The sequence below is a fragment of the Sus scrofa genome, chromosome 12 (assembly GCF_054392235.1).
Source record: "Sus scrofa isolate SSC_HxYL_T2T_F1_AM1 chromosome 12, Sscrofa_HxYL_maternal_Yorkshire_Landrace_v2.0, whole genome shotgun sequence".
Lineage (NCBI taxonomy): Eukaryota > Metazoa > Chordata > Mammalia > Artiodactyla > Suidae > Sus > Sus scrofa.
Window position 1 is genome coordinate 46980303 of NC_139394.1, and position 19855 is coordinate 47000157.

Genomic DNA, 19855 nt, shown 5'->3' on the forward strand with positions numbered 1-19855 from the left:
AATCGTATACAAAACTGTCTATCTGTGCACTTGTGTGAGAAGAGAAATTCTAGCTTTCCTCAGCCACTCAAAAGAATTCAGTAATTCAAGAAAGGTTAAGAACCACCAGGCTGGAAACACCAGCTCATAAACCCATCCCCACTGCTGCCCACTCTCTCCACCGGCCCTGCCCCAGGTGGAGATGAAACAGGCACCAATGCCAGCCCTCCAGGTCATGTCCCCAAGAACCACTGGCTTAAAGAAAAAAGAAATCTTTAATGGAATCTGTGCTCAAATAATATGTTACAACAAAAATATACAGAATGTACATGATACAAAAATATTTAGAAACAAACGTTGCAGCTTGTGTTTTGTCTCCACTTACTGGCATCCTGGAGGGAAGATCAGTGTCGGGCAGTTTTTTAAGGCAGAGGAGAATCGGTGCTTTCCAGCCAGGCCCTGGGAGCAACATGAACGATGCCAGCAAAGGGCTGCCACCGCACCCCGGAATCAGCATTATTTGCCAACGAAACTGGACACTGGGGGAAGAGCCAGGCTTGGTGAGCAGCAACTCCCTCTAATCCTCCCAGCAAAAAAGGTCCTTGTGGAAGTTGAGAATCCTATTAGCTGGCAAAAGCGTCTCATTGGGGAGCTTTTCCTAATTAAAAAACGCATGATGAACGGTATCATTAAGACGAAATTTCTCCTGTGAAGCTTGGTTTTCCTTTCCCCAGTTTCAGGGATCCCTCCTCCATTTGAGGAGGGAGTGAGTCTAGGGCCGCTGCTTGGGGAATCCTCGGTTTTCAATCTTTGTAGCTTGTGGACAAAAGGCCGACTGGCCTCCAGCCTGGACTCTCTCCACCCTGCTCGCAGCGCCCGGGCCAGGTAGCCTCGCTGGACGGGGAAGGGTGGGGAAGCACTGCCTGGAGCTGGCAGGATGCTGGGAACGTGGGAGCAAAGAGACCTGCTGGGGACAAAGCCAGACCCCCAAAAGTAAACCTTTCTTACCAGACAGCTGGCTCCCAGTCCTGTGTGGGACACCTGCGTCATGGGAAGTGACTACTGTCACCACTGCGCAGTCCTGCTTGGAAGCGATGGCCGGGAGAGGTGGAGGGGCGTCAAGCGCAACAAGGAACTTGGGGGCTGCTCTTGGACAGGGAGCAGCAGGGGCTGGTGGCCTGAGATGTAGAGGAGGCTCCCTCAGCGTGTCCCAGACCTCACAAGGCAGACTTCATAGGATGGGAGACGGGACCTCGGCCTCAGGAAGTCCTTCCCGGTCACAGGCTTCCAGCTGAAGCCCTGAGGGAACTGGGTGCTTCTCCAAGGGCTTTCTAGAATCTTCCGGTTCCCAGTCTTCTAGCCCCTGATAGAGGAAGGCCGCCCGGGCGAAAGCAGAGGTGGGTCTCTGCTCCCTCCACCCACATCCAGAACTCTCAGGCCAGGAGAGGGATCTGGAGGGAAAGCCCTGCCTCTCAGCAGGGCACCTGCCACCTCTGTCCCACCGGGAAGGGACAGCACCACTCAGGGTTAGCAGAGGTGGCAGTCCATGGCGAGACCCCCTTCTCCATCCTCACCCAAGTCTTTTGGGCCCCCGTTATCGCTCAGAGTCTCCTAAGAAGCTAACTCTTCCAGCTGCCCCTGTCTCTCAGCAGGCAGAGGGTGGCTGGCAGGGCACAGACTGGGGCAGCTCAGCCAAGGACCTCGGCCCAGTCCCGGGGGCGGGCAGCGCTCAGCACAACGTGGGCTCAAGTGCAGCGTGACCTCGGAGCCTTATGTGGGGCCCAGGACAATCTATTCATTGCTGGGCAAAGCCATGAAGGGGTTGGCATAGCCTGAGGCTGAGCTGGGGTAGGAAGACACTGCCCATCACAGGTGATCACTGGGGACAGGAAGCCACAGTGGCCTAAGACCCCCGAATGCCTGGCCTGGCTGACCCTGGACCTTGCTTCATGTAAGGGCATGCAGCTGCCCCGTTCCTGCGCAAACCCAGCCTCCTGGGCTGTCCGTGGTTAGGAGATCCTGGAGCCGTATAAAGGGAATGGGATGGTTTATCAAAGGCCACTCCCAACCCTCCGGTTGGGGTCTGCACCAGCTCCTGCAGGGGGTCACCCCTCAGCCTCATTTTGCCACTTGGGTGATGGATTTGACCACCTCCATCTCCCTCCTGGCTCTGAGCATCTGAGTCCCTGGGCCGCCCTCACCGCTAACACTCACCCAAGCGCCCAGCAATTCTTCTCCAGAAGCAGTTTCCCGTCTGAACGGGGATCCTTTTACTGCAGCCTCCTGTGCCCCAACTCAAAAAGAGCTCTGGCCTCAACATTCCTGCCCCTGCCTCTCCTGCACCCCCAAGGCTCCTTCCTCCTAAGGGAGACAGAACAGAACCTTTTCTGATAGGAAAGCTATTCTAGATGGGAATCAGAGCAGAACGTGGCAAAGGCGAAGAAAACCTCAGCATCCTGAAGCTCCTGGAAGGGCCCGAGGTCCCCCTCCACCTCCAGGTCTCCCCCAGGTTGGTGATTCTAGGGAGGCGCCGGGAGGGACGACGGGGATGGGAAAGAAGGGGGCAAACTTCGCTAACAGCAAGGATCCGCAGGAAGCACACCCTCCCCCTCTCAGCACCCTCCTCCCTCCCACGCAGACTCCCCCACCCCCACTGCCCGTCGCGGCTTCCTCCGCAGCCTCTCCCATCACACATGCAATCACCCGCCAAACCACACACAAGCATGCGCGCGTCAGAGCACCGTCTCTGTGAGCACAGGCGAGGCACGTGGTGGGGTCAGGGCAGTGGAAGGGAAGGAAAAGACCCAGCTCATGAGGGCACGGATGCTGGCGCACTGGTGGGAGATGTCAGCCTCGGGGAGAAGTCCAAAGTTGATGCCCTTCCCCAGGGTGCAACGCGGGATGAAGCTCATTCCCTCCGCTCTCTGAGCAGCCCCAGAATCTCCCTCCTCTGCCCACCCCAGGCAAAAAAGGCCACATCCCCATGCCCACCAACCTGCGTGGGAGGGCCCCCTGGACCGCCTAGGCCCAAGTCACATCTTCCATCACCAGACCCCCTTCCCCTCCAGAGCTCCACAGGGGATGTTTCCTGGCCCGCAGGGATCTCAGGGCTGGACAAGGGCCTGCCTGGCTCCTACACTCAGGTTTCTCACGGCGGCAGATGAGGGCAGAGGGTGCTGCCCAACTGGTGACAAGGGGGGCCCCCTGAACACATAGGACACGCCCAGCCACTCTCACCTCACCCCAGGCCTTTGCCCTGGTCTGACATCTTCGGAATAGTCTAGAAAGACTAAGGAAGCCACATCCACCTCCCCCGACAGGTGCCTTTCAGGAAAATGCCTCCACTGTCTCTGCTCAAACCTGAACACAAATATCACAGCGGCCCAGCGTCTCTCGTCTCCTCCTCCGCGGCCTCACTGAGCTGGTGATGAGAAAAGAACACAGCTGCTCCTCGCCGATGCTGCTGCTCCCTCTCTGCCCTGACCAGAGTCCTTCAGGGTCTTAGGGGGGTGGTGGCAGCTTTAGGTCCAGCAGGGTGTAGGCAAAGATGTTCCAGAAGACAGCGAACAGCACAAAGACGGTGTACATGGCCACGAAAATCCACCACAGCGACTGGTCCTGCAGCCTCTGCTCATAGTTCCTCAGGACCACCACGCCCAGGGTGATGCCCACGGCCACGCCGCCCAGGTGTGCCACGAAGCTCGGGTGAGGGCAGGGGGGGTAGGCTGATGGGTGGAAGCGCAGCCACACGGCCCGCCCAAACTCCATGCTCACTGCCAAGGGGAAGCACAGAGAAGTCTCGGGAGGGCTGCAGGGCAGGGCCGAGAGGGGGGCCTTGCATTTCAGCAGGACAGCCACCCACCCGGCCATCCACCCACAGATTCATTCACTGCCCAGCGGGCCAAGCCCCATCTGCTCCCTGCCCATCTGCTCTTGTGATGACCACAGACAAACCTCCGTTCTCCCAGAGCTTACGGGGTATGGAGGTCGACCAGCGTGCAACGACATACATAACGTAATTTTAGTAAAAGAACTTCTATGGGGAAAAAAATAGGTGATTAAAAATGAATGCCAAGTTTAAGGAGGGGATTCTTTTTTTTTTTTTTTTGGCTGCAGCTGTGGCATGTGGAAGTTCCTGGGCCAGGGACTGAACCTGCGAAACAGCAGCGACCTGAGCCACTGCAGTGACAATACTGTATATTTAACCTGCCGAACCACGAGGGAACTCCAGGAGCGGGATTCTTTAGTTGGGGGAATCAGGCCAGATCTTCGGAGAGGAGTAACATTTGACTATCAAGAGAAGGCCATAAGAAGAACGGTCCAGGCGGAGGGGACAGCTCCATGCAGAAGCCCAAAGGGCCTTGCACCCCTGTAGTCCTGCGTCCTGGAGGCTCAGCATCCCCATCTGAATAAATTCATGGCCTCTATGCACCTGCCTGCACTGCTGGAACATCACTCACAACCTCAATAGGGGCTAGCACTTAACAGTTTGTGAAGTGTCTTCATGTACTAGCTCCAAACCCTTAGAGAACCTTCAGAACCAGTGTTTGTGTGGTTGGGAGGAAGGGCGAGAAGGGCAAAGAAGGAATGGAAATAAACCTCAACAGAGTTCTGGAATTGAATCTTAACAGATTCTAAAATGCCCCCATCCACCCTGCTTGCATGACCCTCCCGGGTGGTCCAATCCAATGGGGAAATACTCTCTGGACAGGTGCTGGGAAATAAGCGCCACTTCTCTACCGACCACCCAAAGAACACCAAGGGCTGGTATTCATATCCCCATCTGACATACTGAAAGTCTTGGAGGGCAATTTTGTACTTACGCGGAGAATTAACCAGAGTGCCTCTCCCCACCCTAACCCCTCTGGAGAGGCCAAAGATGGTCTTTCCCCAAGGAATTGCCCAGCCTCTGGCTGGGGCCCTGCAACTCCAGGGATGGCCAATAGATGGCGGACAAGGAGCGGCCAGGGACACACACTATACGCCGCCTCTCCAGGCCCTGGGGTCCACAAGGGAGATTTGAAAGGCAGTGGTCCCTGTTCCAAAACAGCATTTTAGTTCTTATGAAGCTTGGAGCTGGATTCTTTCAAACAGCAAGACTCGTGATTCTGTTCCCTTCCTTGCAAACAAACTCAGTCTGAGCAGACAAGGAAGATACACTCTCCCTCTGCTCCCAGCCCCTCTCCTCCATGGCCCCCCACTACCCAGGCTCAAAGATTCTGTGAGTTTTAGGGCTAGTAGGTCCTCTCTGGGATTAGAGATGCTCCAACCCCATCCAGGAAGTAGGCCACAGGGCCCTGAAAGCCAGGGGGTATAAGGGATGGGAAAGTGGACTTAAGTGGAGCCCACCCAGGCCCCTCCTCCCTCTCTCTTTTGTTCTGGCTCAGTCTTCCTCTTCCTCACGTCGCAGGGGGCTGACCCAGGCAGGGAGAGTCCAGGAGCTCCTGCCCGGCCCTGGCTGGCCCCGAATTCTGGCTCTACCACCACTAGGGGGCGGATCCCAGGCAAGGAACGTCACCCTCTGAGCCTGTATATTAAGCCTGACAATCATCTGCTCTTCATAGCCCTGTTGTGGGGCCTGCACGGGAGTCTGTGTGTCCCCTCTTCTCTCTTCTATTCAGACTCATCTCTTTCCATCTCAGAATGAGCCTCTTGGCTTTTATCGCTCACACTCAACTCCCTCTCCATACTGTAGCCTGACTAGTCACTCAAACACCATCAAAACTGTCAGCATCTCCCTAGTGTAAAGCCCTCCAGCGGCCTCCCAGTGCATTCAGGAGGAAGCCCAACTCCTCTCTTTGCAGTTCCATCCACATGGTCAAATCCGCATCCTCGTGGACACTGCTAGGATTCGTTTCTGCTGCGCCACAATGGGAACTCCCAAAAAAGGTTATTTTTCTTGCTTTGACCATTGAGCTGGACATTTAGGCTTCTGTGCACCTTTCTGTTTGCAATATTATGTCAGTGAATGGTTGAAGAACGGTCAGGAAGCAGCACTGTAGGCCAGACTCTCTCATAACATCCCCACTTTCTTGCACATCGTGGCTATCTCACCCGTTTCTTCTGGACCACAAGCCCCTTGAAGGGTAGGGACTGTGCCATCTCTACATCTCCCAGGCCTGACACCCAGCTCCCTTTCCCCAACCCGCCCCGCCCGCACTTACTACAGATCAAGGCCACAGCCATCCGCAGCAGCTTGAATTGACACTTCATGCCTGACCAGTTCTAGGGAAAAAGGAGAGAGTTCCATTAGTTTCTGATCAGACCACTCCTCTGCAGATGTATGAAAAAAACCACTTCCATGAAATCCTGAATGAGGCGGTCATGGCTTAGTCCCAGATCACAGCAGCATGGCTTTGAGATTTGAGGCAATGGCAAGTTTACTACTGTCATAAAAGCTCTTGAACTACATTCAAGAGGAAAAGACGCTAGATCCCGGGAGATGAGAGTCCCTCTTCTTGGCGCACACAGACACCTGACAGTTCCATGGCTGTAAAGGGATGCAGGAGAGCAAAGCCAGCCAAGTCCAAGCAGAACTATCAGGATGATAAAAGAACTCAAAACCCTGCATCTGAGGAACAAACGAAGAGAAGGCTCAGGGGTCAAGTTCACTGCCAAGTATCAAATGAGTCAGTGCAAGGAAAGGGCACACTCAGTGTAACATGTAAGCGGAAGTCTCAATGGATGAGCATCTCAGAGAGAGCTTTTTTTTTTAAGCTTGAGATAAGCTTCCAGGAGTTCCCACTGTGGCTCAGAGGATTGAGAATTTGACTAGTATCCATGAGGATAAGGGTTCAATCCCTGGCCTTGCTCCGTGGGTTAAGGATGCAGTGTCGCCATGAGCTGTGGTGTAGGTTGCAGATGGAGCTCAGATCCCACGTAGCCGTGGCTGTGGTGCAGGCTGCCAGCTACAGCTCCGACTCAACCCTTAACTGGGAACTTCCGTATGCTGTGGTGTGACCTGAAACATCAAAAAACAAAAAAAACAGATAATCTTCCATTTGTTTTTTCTTTTTGGCTGCAATGTGCAGCAGCTTGATGTGGGGTCTGTTTCCAGGGCAGGATTGAACCCGGGCCACAGTGGTGCAAGTGCCGAGTCCTAACCACCCGACCACCAGGGAACTCCCCTAAGCATCCATTTCTAATAAGCAGAGCTGTCCAAAGACAGAATGATCCATGTGGAGGGACGGTGAGTTTCCCATCATTGAAGGGTTCAAACAGGGGCTTCGCATCCCTCAGAGGGGATGCTTGAGAGAATGGGCACTGGAAAGGGGGTGGGCCAGATGGCCTTCAGACAGACCCCTCTTTTCCCCTGAGAATCTCTGAACACTCTGAGCCTCCACCACAGATCATCAGAGTACAATTATGCACCTTACAAAAGGACCGTTCACTTTACAAAAGACTTCGCCGCGGGGTTCCTTTGAGGGGCGCTCCTGCAGTGCTTTCAAAGCACGATTCCATTTACCCAGACACAGAAACCCCCTGGAACACATCAGTCCTAGGGCAGGAGGCAAGGGGGCCAGCGGGGGCTTGTTCCCTCCCCCCACCTCCCCTGCCTTTGCTGCCTGGCCCAGGCCCAACTCAGGGGCACGTCTGGAACCCCTTTGACGTTGGGAGGACACAGGCGTGAAAGGTGACAGGCGCCCTGGACACTGGCACGTAGAATAACATCTACGGATGCTTCCGTGGTGCAAGTGGGATGCAGGGAAGCTGCCAAAAAGAGGGAGAAATGCCGCCGCATTCCGTTTCTTGATTTGGCCCCCTTTTCTCCCCCCCATTATTCCTCAATGACCTTCACGTCCTTTTTCACAAAAGGTGAGGTGGGCCCCTCTTTAGGGAAAAGTCTAAGCTTTGCTTGTTTACATGTTCCCTGCTAAGGAGTAGATGGCAAGCCAGTGTCGTCTCCTGCTGGCATCTGCCTACAGGGGAGACTGCCCAGGGGACAGGGGACAACCCCGGAGCCTGTGCCCTCCACCGATCTGGCAACCCAGCCCGAGCTAGCTCAGTTTGCCAATGACGGGGAGCCCCTCAGCTCCTCTCGGGGATGAAGCCCTAAGACAGGAAGGTCCTTGGGAGTCACCTGATGGGCCATCTCCTCCCAAAGGGACACCCCTGACAAAACGGCCCTCCAGCTTCTGTGACAGGAAGCTCACCACCTCCTGGGGCAGCCCTGTGAAGGGGTTCTCATCACTGAGAGGTTCTTTCTGCTACTGTCTGGCCGGGCTTTGTCTCCCTGGGATGTCCACCCCTGCGTTTTCATTCTCCCTTAAACATGGTACCCTCGGAGTTCCCATTGTGGTGCAGCAGAAACAAATCCGACTCGTAACCATGAGGTTGTGGGTTTGATCCCTGGCCTCGTTCAGTGGGTTAAGGATTCAGCGTTGCCATGAGCTGTGGTGTAGGTCACAGACCTAGCTCAGATCCTGCGTTGCGGTGGCTGTGGCGTAGGAGGTCGGCAGCTGTAGCTCTGATTTGACCCCTAGCCTGGGAACCTCCATATGCTGCAGGTATGGCCCGAAAAAAGCAAAAAAAAAAAAAAAAAAAAAAAAAAGCGGTACTCATGTTCACAGCAGCATTGTTATTTACGAGAACCAAAAATGTGCAAGCAGCCAAGTGGATGGAGGGACAAAAGCTGCTAAATCCACACAATGGACTATTATCCAGCCTTCGGAAGGAAGGGAATTCTGACACATGCTACAACTTGAATGAACCTGGAAGACACAACTAAGTGAAACGAGCCACTCGCAAAAGTAGCGTTTCACTCTCCTTAGATGAGGTGCAGCGCAGCCAAATTCACAGAGCCGGAAGAGAGAACGGAGGCTGCCAGGAGCTGGGGGAGGGAGGATTGGGAGGAGGTCCTAAATGAGCAGAGATTTTGTTTTGCAAAATGGAGCGAGATCTGTGGATGGATGGTGATGATGGCTGCACAGCAAAATGAATGCACTGAACTCTCAGAACAAAAGTGAGGAGTTGCTATTGTGGCTCAGTGTGTTAAGAACCCGACACAGTGTCAGTGAGGATTTGGGTTGATCCCTGGCCTCGCTCAGTGGGTCAAGGATCCGGCACTGCCACGAGCTGCAGCGTGGGTCACAGATGCACCTCGGACTCGGTGTTGCTGTGGCTGTGGTGTAGGCCGGCAGCTATAGCTCCAATCAGACTCCTAGCCTGGGAACCTCCATGGGCCGAAGGTGGGCCCCTAAAAAGCAAAACCGCAAAAACAAAAAACGTGATCCAGAACACTCCTAATATCCCTTTTCCTCATAAAACCCCTCTGAATACCTCACCTGAAGACAGTGTCTCCTTTCCTGAGAGATAATATCGGGCAAAGTAGATCTAGAATTTATTGGCCACACTCTCCTTCAGCTGAGGTTGAGACCCCCTCTGGGCCCTATCTAGGATCTGTCTTGGAAAGCACAGTCCACATTTCTGGCCTGGCAAGACCACTAGAGGAGAGCTCAGAATTCCCTTTTTCTAGTGTCCTTATTTGTAAATTTGAGATAACAACGGTACCTATGTCAATTACCCACCTCGGGGTTTATCGTGAAGGTGAAATGAATTAACACGTGTCAAGTGCTAGGAACACTGCCGGGCACTCGGTAAGAGTCGTATACGTCTGACAGTATCTGGACTTGGGGCAAAGATGGTGAGTTTCCTCTGCAGAGTGGCCTTAAAACTTTGGAACCTTTGCTAAGTGAAATAAGTCAGAGAAAGACAGTATGATACCTATGATGTGTGGAATCTAAAACATACAACGCCCTAGTAAACATAAGGTTAAAGTAGAATCACGGATACAGAGAACAAACTCGTGGTTACCAGAGCTGGGGGGTAAGATGGGGTTGGGGAGTGGGAGGTTCAAACTAGTGGGCGTAAGATAGACTCAAGGGGGAGTTCCCTGGTGGCTCGGTAGGTTAAGGATCTGGTGTTGTCACTGCTGTGGCTCCGGTTACTGCGGTGGTGCAGGTTTGAGCTGCATGGCCATGGGCACAACCAAAAAAAAAGGTTCAGTGATACATCATACAACATGGTCAATGTAGCTAATAATTTGTAATAACTGTAAATGGAAAGTATCTTTTAAAAGCTGTATAGGAGTTCCCGTCGTGGTGCGGTGGTTGGCGAATCCGACTAGGAACCATGAGGTTGCGGGTTCAGTCCCTGCCCTTGCTCAGTGGGTTGACGATCTGGCGCTGCCGTGAGCTGTGGTGTACGTTGCAGACGCAGCTCGGATCCCACGTTGCTGTGGCTCTGGCGTAGACCAGTGGCTACAGCTCCCATTAGACCCCTAGCCTGGGAACCTCCATATGCTGCGGAAGCGGCCCAAGAAATAGCAAAAAGACAAGAAAAAAAAAATCTGTATAAAAATTTAAATTTTGTCTCTTTAGAAAATTTTTAAAAATTTATTTCTTTTTCTTTTTACAGCTGGACCTGTGGCATGTGGAAGTTCCCAGGCTAGGGGGTCGAATCAGAGCTGCAGTTGCTGGCCTACACGACAGCCATAGCAACGTGGGATCCGAGCTACATCTGTGACCTATACCGCAGCTTACAGCAATGCTGGATCCCTAACCAAATAAGCAAGGCCAGGGACCAAACCTGCACCCTCATGGACCCTATGTTGGGTTCTTAAACTGCTGAGCCACAATGGAACTCACAGAAAAAAAATTTCTTAAAAGAAAAAAAGGACCCTTCAGAGTCTCAATGACTTTGGCCAGTTTGGTCACACTGCTCCCCAGGCCAGTTTCATCTACCTGGCCCGGAAGGCCCTGGAGTTGACCAAGCTGAGCCATCACAACCTCTGCTCTGCTCCTGCGGGAAGGTGAAACCGAGGGTCCAGGAGGGCTCACGCAAGGTTACTATGAGTTAATGTCGAGTTTGATAGGGCTCCCAGTCCAGGGCTCTCTGTCCACCCACTTCTGAGGCAAGGTCTCGTTCTGCCCGTCCCTGCTGGCTGCCCCAGCTGCCCCCCAAATTGAGCAAACAACAGTAAATGACCAGCCTCACAGCTGCTGAGGGGTTAAACTAGAAAGTCACTCTGTTCCACCAGCTGCCTCATTCCACCCCCCACCCCCACCCCCAATTATCCCCTCCAATAAAATAAGCACACTGAAACAACAGGAGAGAAGAAAAAAAATCCCAGAGCAAGCACTGCTGCTGCTATAAATGTTGAAAAGCCTGCAGGCCCCTGGGGAAGATAAACTTTTTTCAGGTCCTTTAATTTCATTCTCTCCCAGAGCCTGGCAGGGCGAGATGGTAACTCACCCAGAGTGAACCAGGCAGTAACCAGTCCCTGTGGCATCTTGCTCACCCAACCCGTTAAGGGCTCAGAGGCTGAAACCCAGGGGGGAGGTTCCCTTCTAAGACAGCTTTACATATCCCCCGTGGAAAGAGCTTCTTGTCAAAGCATTTCAAGAAAACCCAACACAGGAAACATGAAAGCATAACACAGATAAATTGGGGAGTGACTAGTTGTCCTACAGAAGGATTTTTACTTAATAAAAGGAACCTTAGAACACAGAAATCTTCTGTGTCATTTAGTCAAGAATTCTTCCGTGTGCTTTGACAGTATGGTTCAATTTGTAAAACTTTAGATTTCAAATGTTTCAGAAAAACAGCAAAGTGTAAGAGAAGATCCTGTATATTTATTTACTTATTTCTTTTGGGGGTTTTTTGTCTTTGTTTTTTGTTTTTTGTTTTTTTTTTTTTTGCTTTTTAGGGCTGCACCTATGGCACATGGAGGTTCCCAGGCTAGGGGTCCAATCGGAGATACAGCTGCCAGTCTACACCACAGCCACAGCAATGTGGGATCCAAGCTGTGTGTGCAACCTACACCACAGCTCATGGCAACACTGGATCCTTAACCCACTGAGCGAGGCCAGGGATCGAACCCACAACCTCATGGTTCTGAGTTAGATTCCTTTCCTCTGTGCTACAATGGGAACTCCTGTTTTTTGTCTTTTTAAGGCCACACCCATGGCATATGGAAGTTTCCAGGATAGGGGTTATATTTGAGCTACAGCTGCCAGCCTATGCCACAGCCACATAATTCAGGATCCAAGCTGCCTCTGTGACCTACACCACAGCTCACAGAAACGCTGGGTCCTTAGCACACTGAGCAAGGCCAGAGATTGAACTCAAATCCTCTTGGATCCTAGTCAGGTTCATTACCACTGAACCACAATGGAAACTCCAATCTTGTATATTTAAAAATGAAACTCTGGCCCATGAGCCCCACCAAAAGGGAATGAATACATTATTCAGGAGTTCCCAATGTGGTGCAGTGGAAACGAATCCAACTAAGAACCATGAGGTTGCAGGTTCGATCCCTGGCCTTGTTCAGTGGGTTAAGGATCAGGCATTGCTGTGAGCTTTGGTGTAGGCCCCGGACACATCTCCAATACTGCGTTGCTATGGCTGTGGTATAGGTCAGCAGCTACAGCTTTGATTTGACCCCTAGCCTGAGAATCTCCATATGTTGTGGGTACAGCCCTAAAAAGGAAAAAAAATATGTGTACACACACACACACCCACACACATAGAGGATCTCCCAGCTGTATGGTGATTTGCCATTTTCACATCCATTTTTTTTCACGTCTTTCTCGCAACTACCTTGTGAAGAGATTACAGAGAGAACAGAAGCCCTGCGAAGTTAAGGAATTCGCACCTAGTAAGATGTTGATGACAGTTCTTAAATCCGGATTTCCTGATAGTCGAGCCCATGCTTTCTCCTTTTTGTTCCAATGAGGTACTATGCAGGCACAGACAGACCAAACCCTCACTCTAGAATTTAAAACCCATAGTCGATCTATTAGATTGAACCACATGAAACTGCCAGTGCCTAGATGCTTCTGACCCACAGAAATGGCTATTCCATACGGTTCGTCCTAATGTATCTCTGAATTGCTGGGCACAGAGTTAGTTTGGGTACAGGCAGCCTCCTGATGAAAGGAAACTGACCTTTCTAAGGAGAAAAGGAGTGTTTTTCACTGTCCAATAAGCCCCATGCAACTTTCTAAGAGAAGGCCACCATTATGTCATGCTCCAGGGACCCCAAAGCTCCCCGTGGCCAAGGAAAGCATGTCCTTCTGGAAAAGCACTGGGCCCTTGGATGGGACAGCTCAGCTCCATCACCACAGGCCATGGGCTACTTGCAGAAAGAAGCACAAGCTGGAAGAAAACCGCTCTCACACCCTCTCCTCAACCCCGTGGCCTGTCCCGTGGTCCTGGGTCCTCTGGGGTGGCCTGCCCTCACCAGGGAACTTGGGGGGCATCAGGGCTGTTTCCCAGGCAGTGGGAAGGGGTGGAAACAGGGCACCCCTTACTCCTATCTGTCTCTTCTTTCCTACGTTCATTTAGTCACATTGGTTCATTCCCTTCCACACAGATGCATCCTGGAGAGAGGGGGAGGGTGGTGCACCCACCCCCCCCGGAAGGAATTGGGGCAAGGGGAGGGGGGAGCAGAGGAGGCCGAATTCAGAGGAAAAGCTGTGTCTGGGGAAGGCTGTGGCACCGATACAGAATGACCCACTTAAAAGGGCCATGAAGGGGTTCCTTCTGTGGCTCATTGATTCATGAACCCAACTATTATCCATGAGGACACAGGTCCCTGGCCTCACTTGTTGGGTTAAGGATCTGGTGTTGCCATGAGCTGTGGTGTAGGTGGCAGATATGGCTCCGATCCCGTGTTGCTGTGGCTGTGGTGGAGGCTGGCAGCTGTGGCTCCAATTCGACCCCTAACCTGGGAACTTCCATATGCTGAGGGGGTGGCCCTGAAAAAAGAAGCAAAAAAATAAAAACAAACAAGTGCCGTGTGAGGTGGCCCTGGACGCCCGGGTGCTCAGCAGACGGAGCCAGACACCCTGTGTGTAAACACACACGCGCACACAGGCTTGCCCGCGCCCACTGCAGCCCCTTCTTCTCTCTCAGTGTACAAAGGGGACTCTGGAGCAAGGCCAGGGGATGGTGCTGAGGAGCAGGCCAGGCGAGGGAGGTGTAACACAGCAAGGGGGAACGGAGGCCCTTCATAAAGCGAGCATTTCCACATCCCCAGGAGGGACGAGGGAAGCGAGGGCAACAGGACCCCAAACAGAAGCTCTGCCTTTTCTGGACACTGTCCCTCCTTCCTCCCTTCCCTCCCCCTGGCCCGCCCTCCTCTCCTTCCTTCCTCGACCAAAATGTAGCGGGCACCATGTGCCATGTGTCCAGCCCTATCCCAGGCACCGGGGAAAAGATGAGGAAGACCTGGGCTCTGCCTGGAAGTTCATGGGCTGAGGGGGACTGGGCAGCACAGCTAGTGACTCTGCTTTCAGCCCCCAAACTCGGGCCTGCCTCCGAAACAAGGAAGCAGTCCTCCCTGGCCTCCCCGAGGCTGTCCGATGGCTTCCAACGTCTTGCCCTGAAGATCCTGTCTCCATTCTGAGTCCACCCAACCTCTTCTGTGAGGAGCGGGGAATGAATCCTTATCCTGAGCTGTCATTTTCACTTTATCATTTCTCCCCCATCTCATCCCATTTCACAGATGCTGAAACTGAGGCACAAGTCAGTGAGGCCATTTTCCTAAGGACAATCTTTAGGAAGTAGGTAGCTGGGATTCAGATCTAGGCTGAGTAACAGCCCCTGCTCTTATGAATACTCTAGACTGTCTTTCAAGGAAAGGCGAGGGAGAGCACGAGAAATGGAATGATAGCATCCAGCCTCTGCGAGGGGCTGCTGAAAGAGAACGAACGACCCGTGAATGGGTGCCAGGAGATGTGGGTTCAAGTCCCCATTTTGCCACAAACTTGATTGTGACGTTGAAGAAATCACTTAACCTCTCAGCATCCTCTTTCCTCTTTGAGTATTTGGAGGAGACTGTCTCTAAGGTCCCTTTACTTTTTTTTCTTTTTTTTTTTTTGGCTGCCCCATGGCGCATGGAGTTCCTGGGCCAGGGATCGGATCTGAGCCACAGGTACAACCTATGCCGCACCTGCAGCAACACCAGATCCTTCAACCCACTGTGCCGGGCTGGGGATCCAACCAACATCCTGGCACTGCAGAGACACTGCCGATCCCATGATGCCACAGTGGGAACTCTAGTCCCTTTATTTTTAACAACTGATGACAAACAACAACGGACAATGGCAATGCCTGCTACTGGTCAAGGATTTTCACGTTTTAAAGTCACTGAGTAGCAGAGTTGGAATAGGGAGATGGGCCAATTCACAGGCAAAGCCATGGCTAGAGAAAATATAAATCACATGTGCAAGGGCCCCACTGGAAGTGGGCCAGCAGAGGGTGAGGAGCCTCCCTGAACTCAGCTGCCTGGTCCTCACCAAGTCCAGTCAGGAGCATGGACCCAAAACCCGGCTCCAGCACATTAACGCCCAGGCCCAGGGACAGCAGAGGGAGGCTGAGAAAGGCCACAGGAGCGGGGTGCTCACCATCACGATGTTGGCCAGATGGGCAGAGACGAGCGCGTACACCCCTCCGGAGGAGCCCACCACCGGCGCGGTCATGTCGGCCACAGACACCGCCAAGGACCCTGGTACAGAGAGAGACGGAGAACTCAAGGGTGCTGTAGTCTCTTCCCCACCCCAGTCCCGGGCCCCCGGGGGCTGCAGCCTCAGGGCTGAGACCCCAGAGCAACAGGCTCCCTCGCTTCCTCCCCTGATCCCATGCCACCTCGGAGCTTCCTAGAAGCTTCATGTACGGCTGAAAGAACCATTTGGTTCCACCTTCTCCCTTTACAGACGGGAAGCAAAGTCTCAAGGGGGGAAGTGAGTTGCCCAAGGTAGAACTCAGACCATCTACATCTCAGATCACCTGCCTGGCAATCCAGCCTCAGCCTCACCTTGTGCCATCTGAGAGCTCAGAGCAACCACAAAAACAGCAGCGGTTGGGTATCGCAGACACAGCCACCCCTCCCGGGGGCACCATGTGTCAGACCCCGACCAAGCGTTCTAGACATCCTTCCCTTTAAGCCTCAAGACGGCCCTTTAAGGCTTTGAGGCGGCCGCGAGCAGCCTCACCGCAGAGCTGAGGATACTGAGCCCAGAGTCACCTGGTAGGAAGGGCTGGTGCCAAGACATGAGTCCAGGTCTGCCTGACACCAAGCCCACGTGCTTTCAGCCTCTCTAGCAGCCAACTCCCCCAACTGGGACCGAGGCAACCTCTGCCCTCTCCTCTCGCTCTTTCTGCCCATCAGCCTCACCTCCGACTGAGTGACACTACAAAAGGCCGACAGGGTCCCAGAGCCAGGCTCTGGAGGAGACATGTCCTTGAAAAGTCCCAGGGGGGAGAGAATGATGACATCATACCCTCCGGGGGAAAGGAACGGTACAGACTCTTGGTCTGGGGGATGACAAACTTCGTCCTGGGAGGGAAGCTGGGCAGAGAGGAGATGGGAAAGGTATTGTTCTGGGCCTCATTTCAGTGTGATCAATGCTCCGGCTCCCAGGGAAGGATACAGGAGACTAAAAATAACTGGGAGGTAGAAGCCGGGGCTCAGAGGATGAGAGGTGGCTGGCCAGAGTGAGTGTGCAGAAGGCACCACTGGAAAATGCCCGCAGGCTCATGAGCCAATTAGCCGCTGCCTGGGTGGAGGGAAGAGAGTCAGGCAGAAGACCAAGCTCTGCAGGCTCTGCCAGGGGACGGTCCACCCGTGGGAAGAGGCTGGGCCCAGCCCCGGAACCAGAGGAGCTGACACCCTGGGACTGGAACGAACATCATGTGCCTTCTCCCACCTTGCTGCCCTCCCAGACTACTCTCAGGGCTCCTCGGCTCACTGAGATCCTTCGAGGAAGAGGATCAAACTCTGAGTCCCAAGGGGATGGGATCTCTCAGGAAAATACAAACTGTCATGACCTAAGAACTCCCAAGTCCTCCTCTCCTCCCAGGGCAATGATAAATCTTTTTTCTCCCCTTTCATGCCTTCCCTCTGGCTTTAATTAGGTATTGATCTATTGTCAGATAACTTTTTTTTTTTTTTTAACTGTCTAGCCACAGGGTCAGCCTATAGAACAGAGGAAAAAAAAAAAAAAAAAATCCCAGGGTGGAACCCAGGCAGGCGGCGGGATCTGCATGACAAAGGATTCCCACGCTCTCTGGCTCCGGCGGCGGCTGGCAGAGAAGGCTGCACTGCAGCGCTGCGGAGGGCCGGCTGCCCGAGCCTCTCATTAATTACCGTCTGGACAGAGGAAGCCCCAGCCTCCCGGAGCTGGCCTCTTTCCTCCACGTGAGCCCCCACAAACCGGCCCAGGTTCTGCTCTCTGGGGTCCAGCCTCCAGCCCCTGACCCTTCCCTCACCCTACCCATGGCTGGGAGTCCTGACCCCGGGGCCAGAGGTCCGGCTGGATTGTGGAGGAGTATGGATGGGGGCGGGGGGGAGTGACTGGCTACTTGTGTGATCTTGGGCTTCAGTTTCCCCATCTGTGAAACCAGGAGGTTAGTCGAAGGCTTTTCAGCAGTGAGATGATCTTCTCAAAGGAAGCCTCACCCACAACCTCTACCCTGTGGAGCAGAGCGCAGAGGGCTGCTCTGGCTGAATGGGGGTGACCTGGGGGCTAAAGCTTGCCACCCATGGGAGGGGGTCTCAAGAGTTCCTTCCAGATCAGAAATAGAATCAGCCAAGTCTCAGCCTAAGATCCACGGTCCGAGGTTCAGATACTGATTCTAGAATCTGGAAGGTAATAATCCAAACCCACCAGCCCTCCATCTGTGGCAGAAAGACTTTCCTTCAGTGACTGCAGAATAGCCTTGGACTAGAGGGCCTGGGAGAGGGCAAGTATACATGTGGGCGTGCACACATATCAACAGAGTAAGACAGGTCATCCCGGGGCAGGAAGCCAGGCACAGGCAGGATCCCTGATGGATCGAACAGATGACAGTTCAACAGAGGCCAGTGTGAACCCACGGAAGCTGTGGGGGCAGAGGACAGAGGGAGAAAGGCAAGCTGGAGTGACACGCCATGCCTCTGCACAGCAGCAGCCCAAAGGACCAGTGCCAGTCAGGGCTATGAATTCCTTCCCCCAAGCGCTGGGTCCATGCCAGCACGGGGATGAATTGGTGACTCTGCCATAATGCACAGCTGTGATCATTCCAGCCTGGACGATTTAAAGCAGGTGTTCTCCAGCACCTCCCGTGCCATTAAAAAAAAAAAAAAAAAATCCAAATAAAAATCGGCGGAACATCTACCTTGAGGCAGTGTAACCTTATTTACGTACATTTCCTTTCATTTAGTTTACAAATATTTGCTGCTCACCACATGCCAAACTCTGTGCTAGGCTCTGGGGATGCACCCGAGGCTTATGATCTACATTGTCTGTAATAAAAGCTGGGTGGAGCAGTAAAAATAGAGGGTTTTAAAATATTCAAATTCTTAGCCATGTAATTGCTGGCTGGAAGGGAGATACCCATTCGCTTCAAGTATTGGCTAGAAGCACAGGGTGGAAGGAGGGTTTCCACTCCAGTTCTAGGACTTCTTGTTGGAGCAAATTGGAATGATTTCAACTCCTTGAACTGCCTGTAAAATGGGGGTGTCGGCACCCACCTCATAGGACTGGTTTTTGTTTTGCGTTTTTAGGGCCGCACCCGTGGCATATGGAGGTTCCCAGGCTAGGGGTCAAATCGGAGCAACAGCTGCTGGCCTACACCACAGCCGCAGCAGTGCTGCATCCGAGCCGCATCTGTGACCTACACCACAGCTCATGGCAATGCCAGAGCCTTGACCCACTGAGCGAGGGGACAGATTGAACCCACAACCTCATGGTTCCTAATCAAATTCGCTTCCACTGCACCACGACAGGAACCCATAGGACTGTGGTGATGAGAAGGGGAGATAACATATGAGAACACTGTATCACATGCATGGAGTATCAGACATGCTAAGGGTAATTAGCACTTACAAAATTCAGTGGCCTCGGATTTGGAATATATACCTTGGGCAGGAGGTAGCAGGGCCCCATGTCTGTTAAGACCTCCCTTGGTTTCTGAGAGAGACTCTGCATAATGGCTAAGGCCTGCCTTTTGGTTCTCATAACCCTATGGGAGTGGTTTCCAGCACTCAGCCTTGATCTGAGCCCAGCTCCACCACTTGCGACTGCCTCTTCTTAGGTAACTCACTCAGCTTCTCTAAGCCTCGGATTCCGTATCTGTAACAGGTGGAGAGTAGCAGTATCTGCCTCATGGGGTTGTCGTGAGCACTAAACACAGCCTGCACAGGGCAGGCACTTGCTAACTACTGGCTTTCAGGTCACAGGCTGGTTGTCTGTCTGAACGGGGGCCCCCTTCCTGAGGAGGGGCTCACATGGAGCGGAGAGGGAGGAAAGGGTACAGGCAGGTCAGTCCACTCACTCCTGGAGATCAATGATAGGATACGCGGGGCCCAGAATGCCCTCTGCTCAGAATCACAGCCCAAAACAGGGCACGTCATTCGCTTGGCCATACAGCCCCGCACACTGGGTTGAGCTGGCAAGCCTCCTTCTGTCTGTACACCACCCCTGCTGCACTGGTATCACTGGGAAGCGATACCTCCACTTCTCCCCACTGGGCATCGCCTGCTCTGAGCGAGGCCTGAGTCACTTGAATCTATGTCTAGCTTCTAGGTTATTGGCACTTTCATCTAATTGACTACTAACTGCAAGTGTTACGAGCATCTTTCCTGTTCCTCGCCATTAACCATCTGGGTCTGTGAGTATGTAGGTATGGAAAATGCAGCTATAAATCCCCAGATGTCGACACTCAGGGGTGTGTGGGTGGCTGAGTAAGTCTGGCACACAGAGATGCTCATCAGACTTTGGATCAAGGATGCAGAAGGTGCTGGTTTCTGGGAGAAGCTGATGGGGTCGCTGTCCAAGGTGGGCCAGTTTTTAACCTCAGCACAGGAGTGGAGGAGACAGCACTGGGCTGA

General features: G+C 53.1%; 1 protein-coding gene across 9 annotated transcripts in view; it reads right to left on the minus strand.

Moving 5' to 3' along the window:
* Positions 1-235: 235 nt before the first annotated feature.
* The window catches only part of RHBDL3 (rhomboid like 3), a 48450-nt gene continuing 28830 nt past the window's right edge, over positions 236-19855 (minus strand). For 7 of the 9 annotated variants that reach the window (XM_084985223.1, XM_021067455.2, XM_021067454.2 and 4 more), the window contains 3 exons: positions 15390-15490; positions 6144-6204; positions 236-3752 (listed from right to left, as the gene is read on the minus strand). In XM_084985223.1, coding sequence (XP_084841349.1) covers positions 3481-3752; positions 6144-6204; positions 15390-15490 — 434 coding nt within the window. In that variant the 3' untranslated portion in view covers positions 236-3480. The remainder of the gene's footprint in view (positions 3753-6143; positions 6205-15389; positions 15491-19855) is intronic. The other 2 variants (XR_014821420.1, XR_014821421.1) reach the window with 1 other exon arrangement.